The sequence below is a fragment of the Malurus melanocephalus genome, unplaced genomic scaffold (genome assembly GCF_030028575.1).
Source record: "Malurus melanocephalus ecotype Western Australia unplaced genomic scaffold, MMel_1.1 scaffold_214, whole genome shotgun sequence".
Taxonomy (NCBI): domain Eukaryota; kingdom Metazoa; phylum Chordata; class Aves; order Passeriformes; family Maluridae; genus Malurus; species Malurus melanocephalus.
This window is the reverse complement of record NW_026623446.1, coordinates 1,199,759-1,220,608: the sequence shown is the minus strand read 5'-3', so window position 1 is coordinate 1,220,608 and position 20,850 is coordinate 1,199,759. Positions and strand designations below refer to the sequence as shown.

Here is a 20,850-nt window from a genome sequence, read left to right as displayed (position 1 = left end):
GCAAAGCAGTGCTGCTGGAATAAGAACTGAGATCATTCCTGCAGAAAACAAAGCTTAATCATAACACATTTGACTTAAAACCAGACAAGTTCTGTGATTAGAATCAAAACACGTATTTAAATTCCAATTTAATAACTTAATGAGTGGCTGAGAAACAGATGCACAGAATCACTCAAGCTACACACTGCAAATATTGTATGCACAAATATGAACTGCAGTCTTYTGAAATACATAAGCTAACTGGAAAAAGCATACTTTATAATTTATATTAATTAGGTATGTTGAGGATAGCAAACATATTCCATCACCTAGAATTCATTAAGTAAAATTACTGTGTTTACACAGATGGCATAYTTTAATGCACAAAAATTAATTACCTGTCAGTTTCTTGACAAAATGATGACAACTTGAAGAATCCAAACCAATGTATTTTCTTTCGTTTAACTCATTTTGACTTCTTAATGCCCCATGTTCTACCTTTTGATCGGCTTCTCAACACATCTCAAAGCCTTCTTTATAYGAACAGTTAGTATTTTATGCCTGTACTGTGCATAAAATGTTTCTTTAGAGTAGACATTTTCTCTGACACATGTAGATGTTTCATAATTTTGACAATTTTCTGTGTATACAGATTTCATGTTCTGTATTTACCAACTATAATTTGGATAAAGAACTGAAGTAAGAATGATTATGAAATACCTTTAACTTCAGTTTACTGGCCAGAAATATGACTGTATGACAATGAAACAGGAATAAGGCAATATAGACAAAATAATTAGGACTCCCAAGATATATGCAGGCAGGTATAAGTAAAACAACTGAATGGATTTTTCCATGTCATATCGTATCAAGGAAGTTCTGAATTTTACTCATTCTCTTCCTATTGTGAGATATCTTCCCTTTTTTCAGCATGAGAAAATGGAAATAACTGGGAAAGCTGCAGAACAGGCTAATTCCTGTGGAAAAATACTGTATTCACTATTGCCACCTAATGAACGTGCAATAGCTCACCAAAACCAATAAATATGTAAAGAGAAAAGACGATATGAGCAAGAGGCAGACTGAGACAGAGTGATGATGCATTTGTACTGTCTCATTCTCCCTGTGAAAAGGATGAATAGATTCTTWGGAACAGCAAGAGGAAGAATTGCTGCTACACACAATAAATGTCTCTGAAAGGAAAAAAAATATATATTTCATATACTGTGGGTGTTCTGAAAAGAGGAAAACAAAATACTRGTTGATTAAAACATTAYATAATTTCATTAATTTGAAGATAGATTAAWTTTTTTTATATACATCTTGGATAGACCTTCCTCTTAGGATTTGTCTATTCAGAGAGTTGCACAGGCGGGAAGGCAACAGGAATAGAAAGTATTTCAAAAGTCAATAACAATATCCCTATCTCTGCTTGAAAGTTACAGCAGCATCTTGAATATCACCTAACTAACCTTTAAGGCAAATGTGTTTAGACAAGATAAAACTGTTTATGCATCTAGAAGAGATACCAGCAAGTTTTAGAAGTGGCCCTGATCAATGCCAGAGGATGCCAGATCCATATTTTTCTTGATGCAATGTAGGCAGATGGTTTGACTCTTGTTAGCCTGCACTAAACTTTTATTATTTTATATTATCAGAGAGGCCAGTGGAATATACAGAGTTTTAAACCGAGGCTATGTAATTATAGGTCCTGTGTGCTTGTTTTAACAATGTAAATATTTCCTTGTTTGGGGATTTTTTCTCCTTCTTTTTGTGCAAATGAACTAAGATTTTATTACTTTACTGTAATTTAAGTGCTGCTGGACTGTAAGYAAACAGACTGAGTAGCTGATAACTGTTACTAAAGATAACTTCAGTGTGTGATAAATGCCAGACAGGCTTTAGAAATACTTGCCAGATGCTCAGTCCCACAAGCAGAGAATCARTCTTTCCACAGTGCTTATAAGTTGTACCTAAATACATAGTTTTAAAGAGTAGGTAGACCTGCTCACAAAATATTTGAGATCACAATACAAGCACAATACCACTTTAAATTATTCTACGTAAGAACTTGAAACAAATGAAAGGTGTCAGATTGAACAATATACGACTGAAGATTATCTGTAGTGCAGTTATTACAGAAACAGCAACGTGAGTTTTCATGTGTTACACTGTTGAGGCTGAACAGCTCTTTTTCCATGTTTACAATTCTCTGACCCTTGAAAATTCTAGAAGAGAAGCAATCAGAATAGTGGATTTCATGACCTCAGAATGTGTCTGAAGGAACAAGGCAAACATCCAGCCTGATTGTGTATTGTGTATCAGACAGCCATTAGCTGGAATGATTGCTCAGCACTCTTTAGGATCTCATTTTGAAACAGCAATGTACTGATGCAAGATTCTTCTGTCCTTGTGCTGAGTTTTTAAAACAAGGGTTTACAATTCTTTTGTTGCTGGGGACAATTCTCATTTCCTGCTATTTTACATAAAATCTTCTCCCTTTGTAACTGAAAACTGTTAAAGCAATATGGATTGTTAATGGTGTGTAGGACAAAATCTAGGAGCCACAGACCAAATCCATCCATGCTCCTGGCCCCAGACCTTAGTGTAAAAAACATGAATTCCACTCGAGTTTCCATCACCACAGGATTTGCATGTGCATCAATTTTTCAAGTACATTTGSCAACAGTTTCTTAAAGGTTACTCACCTTGCTTTGGATCTGTTGTGCCTTGAATGTCGGTTTACTCTCCATGCTTTCATGTATGTTCTGCAGTTGAAACCAAAAATACATGTTTAATTTCAGAAACAAATTTTCAATCACTCAGCAAAATATATTAGATATTTATCAAAAATAATACTTGACTAAGAGTAACAARTACACAGGGGGCATATTTTGGAATTGTAATATCCAGAAAAACTTGCTATGTACACCCAACCTAGTAGGAATATGAGCATACAAAGGCAGGTCCAAATATTGACTGAAATAATGTTAAGAAGTAACTGTGATTCTTTGTTTGACTATGAAATATTACACATTTATTTATGAATATATTCAGCTTTTAACTGAAATAGATACTGGGAGTACAAAATAGGATGTCAAAGCAAACTTCATGTAATTATTAATTTGTGGTAGAATTCTACTGRTGCTTATTAATTTAATGATGTTAACTATAGATACTGATGTGAAACTGTCTGGTACCATGAGGATGAACACAGTGAATAGAATATGCAGCACTGATGCTGAAATGAATATATTACATACATAGTTTGGTGACATAACTCTGAACTGGGAATCAACCAAAGTAAGGATTCTGTATGAACAGGACCATTATTCCCTCAGCTTGGCTGCTCGTGGCATAAAAGTTAATGGAAAAATAATATGTTGATTTAGAGAAATATTGCCAGTTTGGAGACTCRTCAGAGCAGTTTCACTGAAAAGTTGCTTGTCTCAAAATCAGGAAAATAATAAAGCAGCACCAGAAGTATRAGAAAATGGGGAAAATATCTTCTCTCCAGGCATTTTTCATCTTCATACTGGGGGATTTTTAGGCATATATTTTGCACCATACCTTTTTCTTTTCAGGCTTGATGGTTGCACACCTGAACAGGTTAGTATTTGCTTTCAGGAGCAGATCCTAAAATTAAAACAATTAACTTGAAGAGTGTGGTACATTTAAATTCTCTAAGAATAATTTTATGTCTTAAAAAGCCTTGTAGCCCTGACAAATATATTCACAGAATCATGGGATGGCTTGGGATGGAAGGGACCTTAAAGATCATCTTGTTCCAAATCCACTGCCATGGGCAGGGACACCTTCTATTAACCCCCATTGTTCAGAGCTCCATCCAACCYGGCCTTGAACACTTCCATGGATGGGGCATCCACAATTTTTCTAAGTATCCTGTGTGAATGCCTCACCATCCTCACAGTAAAGAATTTCTTCCCAATATCTAATCTAAACCTACCYTCCTTCAGTTTGAAGCCATCYCTCCTTGCCCTGTCACTGCCTGCTCYTGTAAAAAGTCCTTCTCCATCTTTCTTGTGGGCTCCCTTCAGGTGCTGGAAGGCCACAACTGGGTCACCCCAAAGCCTTCCCTTCTCCAGGCTGAACAATCCCAATTCTCTCAGCCTTTCTTCATAGCAGAGGTGCTCCATCCCTCTGATCATCTTTGTGGCCTCCTCTGGACTCACTCCAGCAGGTCCMTGTCCTTCCTGTGCTGGGGCCCCAGATCTGGATGCAGCACTGCAGGTGGGGTCTCACCTGAGCAGGGCCGAGGGGCACAATCCCCAAGGGGCTTTGGATGAGCCCAGGACAGGGTGGTTTCTGGGCTGTGAGTGCCCATGGCTGGGTCATGTCCAACCTCTCACCCACAGCTCCCCCAAGTCCTCCTCAGGGCTGCTCTGGATCTGTTCATCCCCAGCCTGGGCTCACACTGGGAGCTGCCCTGATCCGGGTGTAGCCTCTTGCACTTGTTCTTGTTAAACCTCAAGAGATTCCCATGGGCCACTTCTTGAGCTTATCCAGGTCCCTCTAGACAGTGTCCTGTCCTTCAGGTGTGTGAACTGCACCACTCAGCTTGGTATCACCAGCAAATCTGCTGAGGGTGCACTCAATTCCTTCATCTGTGTCATTAATGAGGATATGAAAAACACTGGTCCCAAGATGGATTCTAAATGCTTGACTTAATATTTACATAAATTTTCATCCCTGATAAAAGACTCAAAGTAAGCAAGTACTGATTTTCTACACAGTTCTGTCTGGAGGCATCCTTTGCCCAGCAYATCAGGCCTTTGATAGGTCTGCCCATATAAAACAAGTTGCCCATCCAGATTTCAATTTAAAAGCATCATAATTATCCATGGCACATCAGTACCACTGTCAGTAACTGTTTCCAGACAGCTGACAAACAATGGCTTTGATTTTGAGTTACATTAGGAGATTATGATCAGGGGATCACAGCACCAGWGGTTGATTCAATAGGCACACCCCAGGCAGTAATTTCCCTGCCAYTGTAAATGGGGAAGGACAGGCAACCACATTTCAAGTTTTTGGATATTTATTTTGGTTGCAAACCAAATCCCTAATTAAAGCTGTGCAGACTAGATGTTCTGATAGCTTTCTGGGCAGCAGCTGATAACATCAGTGTTTCTGTAACTGTGTAGAGTGTTCTTCTTCCAGTGTTCTCGCTCCTCACAGATGCTCAGACGAGGTTCTYAAAATTACTGCTACAGCTTCTGCAAAAATGCGATGAAACAAATGGCACTTTTCATGCATATTTCTGCTAGGACCCATCATTTCAGCTTGCTTAGCAAACAGTCCAGGGAATTGACCTTTGTGAATGCTTTGGATGCCTTTAATAACATTCCAGAAGTGACAAAASCTGCTGTTATTGCAGCTATAATTTYTSTGGTGGTTTTTCTTTGTTTCTTATATTCATGCATTTTCTTTACTGAAGAATGTGGCTGGTTGTTAAGTGATTTTASAGTTGTCATAGATTTTTCATGGTATAGGCACTGTGATATTTGGCTTTTCTTTCCCAGTTTTTCTAGGAAGTTTTTAACATTCAAACAGGCACAGACAAATAAATGTGCTTTCCCCACAATATGGAAATTATAAAAGGATGAAACAATGTTGTATTGTTTTATAATGAAACATCAAGCATAGGTAATGTGATGGACCAMTAAAAGGAATACAAAGTTTATTGCCCTAGAATCTGTCACCCATTAAAGCTTTCACTATAGTTTAGGAACAGAATCCAATGCCCCTTTCATATGGACATGAGGAGAGCCCAGAACAGCAATGAATGGACTTGTGCTGGCTAGTGAAAACTAGAGATGGGCATTTTCAGAATGGGGTGGGAGAGTGCTGATAAAAAGGAGCCACATGGCATACTTTCAATCAAGTTTATATTTGTTATTTGATTGGATATGGTGACTGCAGTGTGGGAAGGGGAAAAGAAAGTGGACATTTAATTAATTCCTTTCCAAGGAGAAAACAACAACAACCTGCTTTAACTACGAGCTACCTCACTGAAYAAGATTCATGTCAAAGTTTGGATCAAATAGTTAGGTCTGTTTGTATTTTCCTGGCCCTCTCTTCTGCTGTCTTAACRCACAGACCATGTACTCTGCTTCTTCACAAACCAGGATGACTTCCCACTCTCAACCTGCTGAAAGGCACATATGAAGAATACATAAGAGTATGGAGTCTGCACAAAAAAGAAGTCAGAATATGCTGATATTCTAAATCAGTGAATGACATGGTTATTTTTCATTTACTACAGAGAAGAAAACCCCAAAATATTGAACTTATTTTGTAATTTGAAGCCTTAATAAATAAGAGAATACCTTAAATATCCACACATCCTAGAAGAACCATTGTGAAGAAAACAAAGTAATCATGTTTTTGCTACATGGTTGCTTGCAAAATTTCTCACATGGTACTTACATAGTGAGTAAAAGGYGAACCTTGTCTTGGACAATTAATAATAAAATAAAGGAGATGGGAAAAGGGTGCTAGAACAGAATAGAGGATACAAACTTGATAACTCTAGASAAAAAGCCATGAGCTATTTAGGTGCAAAAGCAGATATGTTTCAAATAGAGTTTCAAGATTTGTGAAGATGAAATAATACAGAAGAACCCGTTTAGAAGAAAGGAAAGAATAGAACAAGAAAAAAAATATACACTTACATTTGCTTTTTGGAGATTTTTTGTTTTGATTTCCTCTAGTTGCTTTCTTTCCTTTGGAGGCTTATAGGTGCTTGGAGGAACCTATATTAAAAGATAAAATCTCTAGAATATGGGATATARAACATTCCAAATGACACATTCTTGCAGGGAAAAAAAATCCTCATTCACTTTTACCATAGAACAGCAGCAGTTATTTCTTAAAATATTGATTCTTTTCTATGAGTGCCACTCTACAAGACAGGGACAGATTCCAATTAGTTGGGACTACCCAGCTTTTCAGTCCTGTTCAATATAACATAACCCCTGGTCAAAAGACCAGAACGAAAGACAAATTTGGAGCTAGTACAAGAGAAGCTAAAGCAATAATAAATCCTATGGGCCCTATCACAGGGAGAAAAATGTTGCCAGAGTGGAACAGTTCTGTTTGCCATTTCATAAACTTCAGTTTCACAGCAACAACAGCCAGATAGAGCAGCTGAATAAAGTTAAGCTGTGGAGCTCTCTGGCACTGKGTGGTAGGAGCAAAAAGTTATAGACTCCAAAGAAGTTCAGGGAAGAGAAATCCTTTGATGTTTAATAAATATCCAGGAACTTCGTTGTAACTGGGAAGGTCTTTGAGCTGCAATGGTGAGAMCCAGAGAAGGCAGTTGGAGAAAAGCAGCAGATATCCCATCCCTCTGGTCTGCCCAGACATCGGTGTTTAAGCAGTGCTAAAAAAAATACACTGGACTAAACAGGCCTTTGCTCTGGTTTACCAGAGCTGCCCCAATGTACTTGTAAGGGAAAACCATTGGAGGTGTGGATTAAATATTTGGAGGTGTGGATTAAATATTTGGAGGTAGAGTACTCAGAGGGTTCCCTAGGATTAGTCAAAGATTTGGGAAAGTAATCACATGTCAGCTAAAATGACCAGGACATGACTGGCTGTCAATTGGATCAGCACGACACCAGGGACATAGAGGAGATTTCTGTATTCGCTTGAGCAATAAATTTAGCCCAGGGTAAGCTCTGAAAAAAGACTGGGTGTCTCCTTCCTACATGGGTGAGACAGTCTGACAGTTTACTGGACATCTGCCTAAATATTTAWCTTGCTGAAAATGTGTTAGATCAATTAGAAGTTACAGAATTAATGCAAGAATTAATGAGGAAAAGATATATTCTGTATTGTAGTAGAGGTCAGTTCAGGGAACATGGGAATCCCATGTAGCTTTATGAAACTATATAATGAACAATACTTTCAAAAAATCATGAATCTGATGGACTTTCCACTGCCTTTGTTATGTGACATCCTTATCTACAGGTGAAACAAATGCACAAGCCATTAAATACACTGGTGAGACTGCTCAAGTATTTTGTAAGCTTTTAAAGTGAAGCAGAAGTGAAAGTATTTCCCAGCCGTATCTAAAAATTTCTGCTACACTTTTATGGATAGAGAAATGAAAGCCCAGAGGATTTGCAAAGGGTTYCACAGGCAGTGAGTATCACTTTATTTCACTCTTTTTCCTACTCTTGCTTTACCTGCAAAACTGCACTCATCTGCCAGAATAAGCTGAAAATCTCTCCTCAGAAACTCCTATGCTTATTCCAAGYAATTTAAGGAGGAGCCTTTTCAATCAGGTGTTTCAAAAACATTCTTAGCCTTGTGATTTGGCTCGGCAAGGGATGAATACCAAGCAGATAGACAGACAGACAATACAGCAATTTACCACTTGTTGGAAGAGGATAAAAAGTCACTCTAAATTGTAAATTCCAGCAATGGAGAGAACAAAAAAAGGCCAAACTGTACCTACTTAATCCAAATGTGATAAAAAGGGGGTTGGAAATAAGAGATAACAACTTTGCTTTCCCTCTCCAGGCAGTGGTCAGCCTCACATAGTCTGTGTGACATCCTTTAACAAGAGGTTTATTTAGGGAGTAGATACCACAAGCGGTTTAAGGAAGAACARAATGAATAATCACTTTGAACTTTGGTACTTATCACCCTTCTGTTTTTTAAAGTTACTGTCATAAGATGGGCAATGACAAGCCAATACAATGCTATTGTACTAGGGGTTTCTATTTTTATAGGTAAGGCCACAAATATATTTTTGGGTCTGTATATTTGCAAATAAAATCCTCTGTATCAGCTAAATGATTTTATCCATTTAATTATTTTAAAAATCAGCAACTTCGTTCGTGAAGCACAGCTAAAATAATAGAGAAAATATCTAAAAAATGCATTAAAATTGACAGAATGATGTTATAATAACATTCCACTATAGTCTTTTTAGTTTTWAAATTATTCTACTGGTTTACAGAAAATCTAAAAATAAAATAATTGCCTAATATAATTATTCTAGTATAGTGGTGATATTAATAATGGATTTTGTTACTCTAGGCCAAGATTTCCAATAAGGTTAAATGTGTCCAAATAATTTTGCAAGTTATCAACTTTATGCACCTGTCTTCATTTTTTTCCTTTGCAAACTTCAATGTTAAGCACCGGTTTTTATTTGTAGAATCATATTTATGAATGTATGCATGCATATGGGCACTCGTGTCTGCATCCATGTGAGTGTGTGCCAAGGCCAGTGGAGACATAAATTTACAACCTTTAGACCAAATATTTGAGTGAATTGTTTCATTATTAAATCTCAAAATTAAAATGYTTTTCCTTTCTACTTAGTGACCCCCATTTTTAATGAATGTATATGATGATGAATAATTATCTAAAGCTTCTAGGCTTACATTATTTTCCAAGGCCAGTGGGGAATTTCATCTCATTGTAGGTCAGTAAGACAACCTCCCTGCCTTGTGCAATAACCCACAGCCCAGCCCTCCCTTGTGAGGCAGTGCCCTGAATCCAGTGTATGGGRCACACCTCAAATTACTTGGAAAGAAATGTCTAAAATACAATAATACTAAAAAGCAACACCTAAAATAATAAYTGTGTTAATCAGAATGAAGTAATTGCACCACAGGGATGCAATAACTTATTACTCAAAATSCAGATGCTTCCATATAATTCTGTAAAGCTGTTCCAATGTCAAGCAGTAACTGTGGGTAGTGACTACAATAGTCCCTGCTGATAAACCACGTGACAAGTTCTTTGACRAGTGCATGAAAACCGTGACTAAAAAATGGGAATCTCATAAAATGAACACCTTTGTGAGAAAATGGATGAGAACATTTCTGCCGCAGATTATGGGATGTAATCTGGAAGAGTTTTATTTCTGTGCATTCCTCTGAATTACAGCCCTCCACCATGCAGGAGCCACACCCTTGGCTGGCTCTCACTTTACTGACCCTTTCTTGCCATCTGAGCTGTGTTTTCTGTCTCTGTTCATTTCAAGGTGTTTAATTGGTGATACTGATAGCAATATGGCAAACTAAAGTGAAGGTTAATTTGCTGAGAGAGKTACAGGAATGACTAGAAGATATATCACTACTACACTAATGGCTTTAGATTCACACAAGCTTTACATTTGCAAACCTGGCCAGAATGTAACCCAAATTTAGTATAATCTGAACAACACAAATGAAATTCACTAAATGCATCTGCATTAAAGCAAATTTATTCTAAGAGGGSCTGCACAGCATAAAGTTCTAAAATGACAGCAACGTGACTCATTCCTACACTGATTAAGTAGTTATTAAATGCAGTTTTTCAGAGCCTGGTATTAAGCTGTTTCAATGTAAAATCCCATTAACTGTATAACACASTACCATTAAATTGCTCTGCCATCCTAAGATGTAAATGGTTTCTAAGAGCATTCAACACATGTATTATTTAAAACCTGAAGTACTTATACAAGGTGGCAGATAATGCCCAAATCTATGACGTCTAAGCTCACTTCCCACTGCATTTAAATACAGATGATTTTGTAGTCTTTATTAAGTTAATCATAGCAGATTGATCCCAGATCCTGTTTGCTTTATACCTGTGAGATAACACCATTTGTGGGTATGTGATTTGTAACTAAACAGGGTAACTAAATCACAATCTGAGATAATGAGTAAAATAACAACATAGCATTTCAAAGATATATCTAGTCTAATTCTTACATGAGCAACGAATTTAAACTAAAACCCCTTAATTTTATTGATTCAGCTTTAATACAATCAGAAATAAAATTCCACCCTCAAGGAGCAGCTGCAAATCTAGAGTCCATCTCATTTCCAGTGATAATGCTTCTCTGTTTATTTTAATGAGAATTCATCTGCAGAAGTTATAATTTTATAAAAGTTTTTCATTTGCATTTGATTGTCCTTTTCTTACCCCTATCAGTGCATTATCCAATGCAAACATCTTAYAAAACCAAGGACTATCAAAAACACTTGTATCAATGCTATCAGCAATTGATAACCATTTTGTATTTCTACTTCTGGAAGGCAGAAAATAACAGAAACCAAATTTTTCCCTTTTCTCTGGCTGACCAATAAATGGCTTACACAACTGAAACGAAAATAATTAGTTTGTTGTTTTTTTTAAGGAGTCTGACCTTAAGTAACACAGATAATTGACAAAGTTCTTTTCAATCTGTCAAATGTTGTAGAGTTTCTATAATGACTTCAAAGAGATTATTAAGTCCCCTACCAAGATTTTGTGCATAAGCATACACAAAATTTAGTGTCTTTCAAAAAATAAATCAACTTACAGGTTGGCTTTTTGGCAGTACTGGCAGAGGTGTTGGCGTTGGTAAAGGAACRGCACGTGGTTTGGGTACGGTCAAATTAAATTCCTTTGGCTGAGTGACTCTCAAAGTCTTGACAGTGGTGGTGYGATTACTTAATTTATCTGTGAGCTTTTCAATCAGTTTCTGCACTTTTGGCTGCCACCTTCAAATAAAACCAAATTATTTTATTTTGTTTTTCTCTTTCATGCAAACTTGCACACAGTATATGAGGTTGGCATTGGTGCAAATTCTGTAATGCTTCCAGSCATTCAATTTTAATAAAACTGACCTATGAATCTCTACTCAGGATTTAGCTAGACTGTGAAGCTAGACTAGCTTCACCTCTTGATAGATGCTTCCATCTAGATAATTAGTGGTGAAATAGCCACAGGTTTTACAGAATAAGCAATTATCTTGCCAGTTTGCTTTGTGGCAGGACCAGATTAGGCATCAGAAGAGCAGCTGTCACAGGCTGATTACACACTTAAYATATCAAGATGAAGAGTCTGAATGTTGCCACATGTACCAACAGAGCACAAGCAGATCAATCTTAAAGCACAGGCAGCTCTAATAAAAAATTAGAAAGATGTAAGGAGTTCGGTGAATGAACCTTCAGTGAGCCCTTGGGGCAGCCAAGAAGATTTTGATTTCTGTGTTTGGATTTGGACGCCTATAAGGTTCAGACTTCCTCCAAAGATTGTCAGGCAGATGCAGATTAAAGGTGAAACACAAACAGGGTATCGCAGTCTAATTACAGTGGCAGCTTCATGTCAGTTATTCTTCCTCTGTATAAATTCTATCCTTATACATAACACATGCAAAGAGACTTTCCCAGAACTTCAAAAGCAAATGACAATGGAAATTTACAGTAAAATGTTTACATGACTGTTATCTTGGGTAGTACTGTTACAGGGTTACAGGGTGAGGCTTGCAAGTAACATATGCAAGTAAAGAAGCTCCACTAAAATAAATAAGACTCTTAATATTAACCTCACTGATACTAGAAAGAGGAATACAAAGACACATTTAAAGGAATTTCAGCGACTGAACTGACTGAATTCATCACTGCATCCTCAGCCCCCTGAAGGATGTTTCAAACCCAGTAACCAAATCTGGTCTTTAACGTTCTTTTATAACTTACATTTGCCACTTCCAGGCAAAACGTGGGTTCATTACACTGAATGTAACTGACTGTGGAGGACAGCTCCAATAARCTGGGTGCTAATTAAACAAGCAGAGGCCCAAGCATCAGTCTGCATGAATGTGTATGTGCAAGAACTGTGCGGGCATGGATGAATAGAGATATTCATCCTCTCTATCTGTATCTTTACATTACTGTAAGCATTTGTTATAATTAGAATCATTACAATGGAATATTTTGAATCAAAATCTGATTTCAAATATATCCCTGTGGTCCCTRTAGAACTCAGTGGAATTTGGAGTAATGCAAGCCAAATCTATGTTATGTATTTGTTAAAGTGCTAATAAACTACACTACTGAGGAAGGATTAATTCTAGGGACTTTGGTATGACAGAACCAGAGGCAAACTCCATTTCAGCTGACATTGTAGAACGTTTTTGTCTAACAGTGTTTGCCATCATCTGGGTTGATCTATACTGCATTGAGAAGGATGTGTGACTGCACCACATTGATGTGATTCATCTGAACTGTGTAAAAATGAGAGTAAAAAGTGACCCAGTAGGCTGTGGAGCTACTGTTTCTCCACTGGAAATGTTCCAGTTTGGCAAGGGTACAGTTGCAACCATATCACCATCTAACTTACGAGTGGATGCACTGATGAGAGGATGCACCTCAGAGCATTTAAGATGTTAAATGATGCTGTAACTGTGTAAATAAATAACAATTTTAAAAGACTTGCTTATATGCTTATCTGATTTGCTCAGAAGGGATTTTATGACCATCAGTATAAACAAGTTGTGCATAAAGCTAAAACTCAGCGAAGTCAAACATTTTTTCAAATGCTTAATGTCATACARATGTTGAAGTGACTGATGAAGCATGACATCTAACTCAGTAAGATAATTTGAACCTTCAATTTTACTTTTTTTTCAGAGTACGATGTTTTATCTATTCAGGGGAATCAGGGAGCAAATGTCCAACAGCTGTGAAAGGACTCATCTGAGAGAGAACCTTGCCTCTGGGTAAGTAAAAAGGATTACTAAAGTCTTGTGTAGACAAGAAAGGTTCTGAGTGACCTCAATAGGAGAAACACTTTAACAGAAATGTAAGTTTTCAGGGGAAGCTTTCTCCAGCTTTTAAACTTTGAGGTGCCCAGAGGCTACTTTAATACTACTTACCTTAGCAGCGGATCAATCCAGATCTCTTTTACATACACTGAATCATAGAAGTGACTCCATTCATCTTTTATCCATGTTTTCAGATACAAGTCATTGAAGAAGAACCTAAGAAACTAATAATAAGTGGTTTCTTTTAAATACAAATGTTGAAGAAGGTAGTTGTTTTTACTACAAACACCACTGAACTTGCTTGTATTTTACTTTGCAATTACAAYCATAGATGCTCAGTACTTTTACGTTCTTATTAGTTGGTGGATAGTCCCATGCTTTTAGTTCTATTTTATGAAACACTAATAGGTACTAAAACGTTTTTTTTTTTTTTGTGGCAAAAAAACCCAAACTTGTGGCTACAACACAGAGATGTGTTGATTCATCTTTGATTTGCTTCAAACATTRGAAAACAAAAGTTTTATTCAAAATTAATTATAACTGGAATACTCTGATTTTAGTATAATTTTACAATACAGTTTCAGAGTCTAATACCCCCAAGCTGAACTACTGATTACTGATTATATAACTGAATGACCCATGAAGCCCAGAAATACGTCAGGCCTGAATTACTTAAATTTTTTACAATGCCATGGGAACTGGGCAGAGACAATTGCTGAAAACTACAGTAAATACTATACAATGTGGCTTCTTCTTTTATTGAAATATAATTGATTGGCATATTCCCATTAAACAAGAAGACTGAAATTTGGCATACTTATACATTGTAAGGTTCTACATGGGGGAGAAATAGCAACTAGCATTTGAACTTTTGTTTGCCACTGCAGTTCACCAGAAGGTCAAAAGCCTTTCTTTAAATCTTGAACTATTCAAATGGCCTTTTAAAACACTCTTGAAAAACAGAACTCAGATTCAGCCTGTATCATTTACAGCAATATAAATTCCAAACTTGAACCTTATCTCTTCCATTAAAACTCTTGGAAATGAAAGTACAAGCATGACATTGAAATAATCACAGTAAAAGCAAAAAGGTCCACTAAATAATATTGACATTATGAGACATACTKGGAAGCAGTGCACTATCACTCTGAGAAGCTCCGAATGAAGACTTGCAGAGGTTATTATTTAGGCTTGGCATCAGCCCCCTCTTAAGTTTTTTTACACAGAGCCATAGAGTTCTTTGTATTGAGTTTTTAGTTGTGCAGGAGGACCAAGGAGCTTCTTTATTCAAATGTGGCACCAGGCCCACGGTGCCTCAGAKCTTTGGAATAATTCAGCTACAAACAATTCATATTTGACTCAAGGTGTTTGCTGCAGATATTTAACAGTTCTAGAAAACATGTTACTTGACATCCATAGTCTTGATGTGACCATTTCCAAGGAACTAACCTATAAATTTAGCCTTATTTTAATCTATTGTGCTTTTTGGTAGTCAAAAGACTGATCAGCACTGCAGAACTAAACGAATATTATCCYTTCAGATTCCCATTCTTGTCTAGAAACTACTGCTACTCCCTAAATTAGCAGATGTCATCAACACATCATCCGAAAGAAGATCATTCATCCCATAAAGCTTGATTATAAACTGAGCATTGAATTGTGAAGAAATTGGGGTTTTTGATGCTTCCAGATTGTGTGGAGTTTAATAAGCATATGGCAAGGAACGCATTCCATCCCATTGCTCTAGAAAGCCATTCATTGTCCTTACAGAGGATCTTCCACTGTAGCACATGCATATTGGATTAAATCTGTCACCTAACAGTAATTTGTACTTCTGCAATGTATAAATACAATGTCAAATGTCTAGACAGGATCATACCCTCCACCAGAAAGGATGCACGGTTTAGACACTATTTCTACCAGTTATTGTAACAAAATTGTGCATCCAGTTATCCCAGCATTAGGTGTGATTACAGTGAACATGTCCCCTGCCACACTAATCATCTTATGGGAAACCCTGACTATACATAAAGTTTATAAAAACTGTGGGTTTAAACCCATCTAAACAAGTGTATATACAGGGATTATAATACAGGATTTATCATTAGCTGATACACTTAAAATGAGGCAGACTCTGAGGTTTGAGCTGGTTTCAGACTTCTAGGTATTCAGTGAGCTCACAGAAATAGAAATWCTGCAGGTGGTGACTTATAAATACTCCAGGTTTCCACTAGCTTCCATTAACTCCTCCCTCTCTGTATCCTCTTACAGCCTAGATCATTCTCAAAGGCTTCAGTCAGTTGTCAACACAATGCCATGTGAAACTACACCTCTGAAATGTTGTTTCAGCTCTCACTGATTCTCTGTCTTCTAAATATTTGCTGTAACTATCTTTCAAAAAGCAACTCATCTTTCACAAAGCAATTCAACTAACTCTTCAAGGCAGATGAAACTATAATAAAGGCACACAGTGATTTCTAGCTGTGGTATTTAACAGTTGGCTGTTACCCCTTGAAGCTTCCTACTGCAACTCCAGTCCTGTACTGTTTACTAACATTTTACCATGTATTAAAACAAATAATTATGTGATTGATAAATGCTATCATGTACTCCTGAGGTACAGACTGGTTAACTGTAAGATCAGATATCAACACTGTGATGTGTATCATTGTATTGTTTTACTCAGAGTCCYCAGAGAAATACTACAGTAAGGATATGCCACAACATGCATCATACTAGGGAATTCTTGGAACTCAGCCCTGGAATGGTCATCCAGGTGCTGAAGGGATTGCAAATGATAATGCAGGATGACTGGACCTTATTTCTGACCAGAGTGTGYCTGAGCCAAAGTCCACAATCTCAGTTTTGATAATCCCCATCACAGATAGCGATAAGACAAGAGAAACTTTCATGTTTTGTGAACTGAATTGCTGGGAAAAATCCCTAATATTTCTGTTTTGTCTTTGGCCCATGGGACACAGATRGAAAACCCAATATCAGCAATCATTGCTTTTATAGCAGCAGAATGGGGCTTCTCTCAGATTTCTGTCTAGATGTTACCAGGCTCTGTCCCGTTAGCAAAGTCACTGGTAGTCATTTTAGTAACAACATTATTCTGCTTACTTCTCTGTCTTGAACACTCCAAAAGTTTCACTAAGCATAATAAACAAGATCCATTTCCCTTCTGGAAGGGGTGGAATTACACCAGCAATGAATTGTACCCATGTTTATATTCCAATGTATACTCTGGCTGTAGTAAGACAGGGGTGTATAATTAAAGACTGTTTTTTAATGCATTTTTACAGGTGTAAAATTAATTCCTTTTAAGAATTTGAACATAATATTCTTTTACACATTASGATTGTACAGATTTCTAGAACACAAATAAAAAATGGGTAATTTCTTCATCTGGTATTATCTTTAAACATCCATGTAGGCATTTGCCGAGCTGAAATGCTTATATTGACAATATAAGATTTTGACTCTTGAGTTAAGGAAGAGACTGCCAGAAACAGCAGCTTCTGTTTCACCATACAGATAAGCCACTGCCTGAAAACATTACTGACCCAACTTGGACTGGTTTTACCCACCATCCACCATGAGGCTGATCTTGTCCTAYTATTCCTAGATCATCGTAAAAGCTATTACAATGCCCAGTTTTTTTGYAGTGATACTCGTTTGAAGATCTCAGAAGTTCTTCAGAACTGCTTTTAGAAGCAATCAGAACACAAAACAGAACAAATGAGATTCTTAAATGCTAGAAAGTAAACTCTACGTATTTTGCATTTAAGAAATGCARTTAAGAAATTACAAAGCTGTTTCCTTCAGTTTTTTATTTCAACASTGTATTTTCTCCAACACACAAATCCTTAAATTTTAAAATAAATATAGAAGAATAGCATGTAGAATAATATAATACAAAAATAGATTTGAGCTAGCAATGCATGGCTAATTTCTCAAAAGGATAATCACACTAAAGTTACAAGATTGGGTTTTATCCCATGGTTCTGCAATTATATAACCATAAAGAATTTTTGCATGTATTCTTAATATTACAGAATGAGAGCTTGCRATTTTCTGTTCACACAGATGAACCTGTGTAAGTGAGGTAGCATTGTTATTCTGCCTAAATGAAAATATTTGAACATTCATCAAACAGGGAAATACCGTGAGTTTGAGTTGAATGGATTCCAACACATATGTCTTTAAGAGAGATGTTCTTAAATCTCACACACATCAATCTCATTCACCRGAAGACTATTCATCTGAGTGAGGTWTATCTGCACGAAGAAAATTTCACTCARCCTGAGATGTGCTGAATTTATTTCTTAATTAAAGTAAATCTATCCTAGGTAAATATATGTGAATATATTTTCAGTATCTTAACTGAACTCAGGCACAAAAATCATCAGGCAAAATCTAGAGGTCAGCATCCTGTAGAAGAATCCCAAATTTCCGAYAGCTTCTGTTGCTAAGGCCGCAGATCTGCCTTCTGCTGTTTTTGTCTCTGTTGCTGGGGGGACAAAATGCTGCTTCTAAATCCTCTGCTGCAGGTGCATTAATTTAATCTAGCATCACTTTGGAGACAAAGAAACTCTTCTAATGCAAGAGAAGAGAAACTAGGTGCCATGGTGATAAGGATCTGGTAAGATGCTTAAGCAAACTAAGTTACACCTGCTACAGTGATAGCAGGTGCATACCATTGGTACAGGCAGCACTTCCCTATCAGAAAAGAGTAATTCCAGACAAGGAAGGAGAAATTATCTAAACCAGAACATCAGGTCACTGATGCTTAAGCCATATAAAGCTAGATGAATGGAATCAACAACAGATAACTGGCACGAAGTGGGAAAATTGTGTTGCTAGCTGAATGAGCTCAAGATGCATCCAATCACGTGGCTCATATCTAAGATGTTTACCAAAGAAGGRGCTGGGAGAGCATTTTAGACAGAGTGATTTGTCTGTCTACCAGATTATGATAATTCTTCCAGCCCCTCCTCTGTTCTTTCTAACTGTTAATGAAATACATAATTTTTGTCTCTGAAYGGAATTAATAAAAAGCATTCTATAGTAAGTCCATCTAAAACCAGACAACTTAACCTCTCTCCCTACATATTGCAGAACAACTCTACTCATTAAAGAGTGGCATCCATATGAACATTCAAAGTAATCACTCTAAGGATAAACCTTAGCCTTTTGAGTATTAATTATTAAAATTTGCCTATCTCTTTAATTCCATCTTTGTTATTCAAACAGCGTGTTTGGACTATGCTTTGAAACATCTGGATGATCAAAGGTTACAGATGCTGTGTCACCAGTGATTTAATTTTTAGCCCATTTTCCTGAGAAAATAGGGCTTATGAGAAAGCCTTGCTGCTCAGTTTATCCCTCTGCTCCTCTTTACAACATAGCTTTTAAGATAATTAGCACTTGCATTTTGAAAGGGAAGCAGAAGATATTTATATTTCTACAGTTCTAATGAAAAATAGCAAACAAATAGTGGAGCAAACTCCAAATTCATGACTCCAGAAAAGGACAGGGAAGCAGAATTTTGTTGTCTCACTTTTTATTTGGCAGCAGTGGTTCAGTCAGTTGCATGTTGTACTGTGGCAATTGGTACATGCATAGCTCCAAGCCAGCCAGTGTTTTTTGGGAAGGAGAAAAAGAGATGGAAGCACAATAGGCTTGATAATGAAAGTGGCAGTGGGTTGTTCAGGGGAAAGAAGAWCAATAAACAGCAGGAACTTCAAGTTTCAATAGATGCATTGCTTATGGAAAAAAACATCTCCTGTCTAAAGTCAAAGAAAGAACGTRAGCACAGGCAAGAGGGTGTGCAATTTAGAGGAAAAATTGTAAATTACAGAAACTGTAAATTGTGTGATTATTCTACCTTCTCAGGTTATATAAAATACATTTTAAATTGATCTTTGAATATGAGAATCATATTCAGTAAGTAAACAAATGGAAGACTTTTGTGATAACAAAATACTAATTTAATTTCTGAACTTAAACAGAAAATAACACTAATTTCTCCATCTAAATTATTCTCAAAATTGASATTAATCTGATTAATCAAACAAAATGAACAAATAAGTATTTTTAAAAAATGTTTTGTACTTTGATTACCTTTTGCATTTTTGCAGTATCCAAGGATTTCACTATTCTGCTGAAGTGTTGGAGACCAATCTCTTCCAGTTGAAAAGTAGCTAGATAACAGATAACTATCAAAAGGTACATACATTTAAAATGCAGCAGGCAACTCTAAGAAATCTATACCCTATACTCAGCATACTCTGGGATTTAGACTGTTCCCTTAATTTTGAACAATTTTGATMGCAAATTTTTCAAAATAGTTTGGTTTTTTATGTTTTCAGAGAGGATAGATCTTACTCTTCTGTTCCAAATTCATAGTTTATTATACATAACAACATTCTAGATTAAAAAAAAAAAACCAAAAAAACATAAAATTGAATATTTCTAGTATTTATTTTGCTTTTTTTCCCAAGTGACCATTTTGCCTAAAATGCTGTGACCTTTGTTTTTATTCTGAACTGGAATAAAATCAAGTTTTCAAATTGTGACATTTCAAACCTGAATCTTGTACCCTCTATGGCAAGTGCCCAGTTCAATGATCTTAGAGGTCTTTTCCAGCCTAAATGATTTATGATTCTATTCCATGATACAAAAAAAGGCACAGTCAGTACAGTGAAATTTTAGTTGACCTGTAAAGTTCATGGGCTCCTGTATCAGCTTTCATTTGTCCACACCTGCTTTGGTCAACCAGGCTTAACTTATGGTGCAGTGTTTTGGCTGCCACCAAACAGTAATGAKAAAATCAGTGAATTCTGACCAATGTGCTGCAGCCAGCTCCGTGTATCTTTAGGCTTCAATCTCATGTGCTTTAGTACAGCAACGTATTTAATCAGTCTTAGCAGAATGTACATTTATCTCCTACAAGCTTTATTAAATTCAAATCTGCTCACACATAGCAACAGCCTTTATAAGCAGCTTTGATCATTTAAGTGTCAATGCAGCTTGGCAAAGGGAATCACAAGCAGCTTAAAAAAATGTAAGCCAATGACCTTAGACTCTCAACTTGTTGATAAAGGAAAATTTTCTGTGCCTACCCTCTGCCTATGATTAATGGAGGCTTTTGAGTGGACCAGTCCTGACAATCCAATTATAGCGACACTCAGCTTAAAGGTATAATTTATGTGCCCCAGACAATGAAAAACATGGCTCTGGAGAAAAGGAGACAATGAAGCATTACCATTTAGCATAAACTCAATACACTAATAATTTCATCCTTGACA

The 20,850-nt window shown here is 36.7% G+C and overlaps 1 protein-coding gene across 1 annotated transcript in view; it reads right to left on the bottom strand.

Moving 5' to 3' along the window:
- The window catches only part of CFAP99 (cilia and flagella associated protein 99), a 54,508-nt gene that overhangs the window by 18,920 nt on the left and 14,738 nt on the right, over positions 1-20,850 (bottom strand). Inside the window, exons 4-9 of the mRNA XM_057374050.1 lie at positions 19,664-19,758; positions 13,649-13,761; positions 11,312-11,492; positions 6,675-6,755; positions 3,550-3,615; positions 2,688-2,747 (exon numbers count right to left, since the gene is read on the bottom strand). Coding sequence (XP_057230033.1) covers positions 2,688-2,747; positions 3,550-3,615; positions 6,675-6,755; positions 11,312-11,492; positions 13,649-13,761; positions 19,664-19,758 — 596 coding nt within the window. The remainder of the gene's footprint in view (positions 1-2,687; positions 2,748-3,549; positions 3,616-6,674; positions 6,756-11,311; positions 11,493-13,648; positions 13,762-19,663; positions 19,759-20,850) is intronic.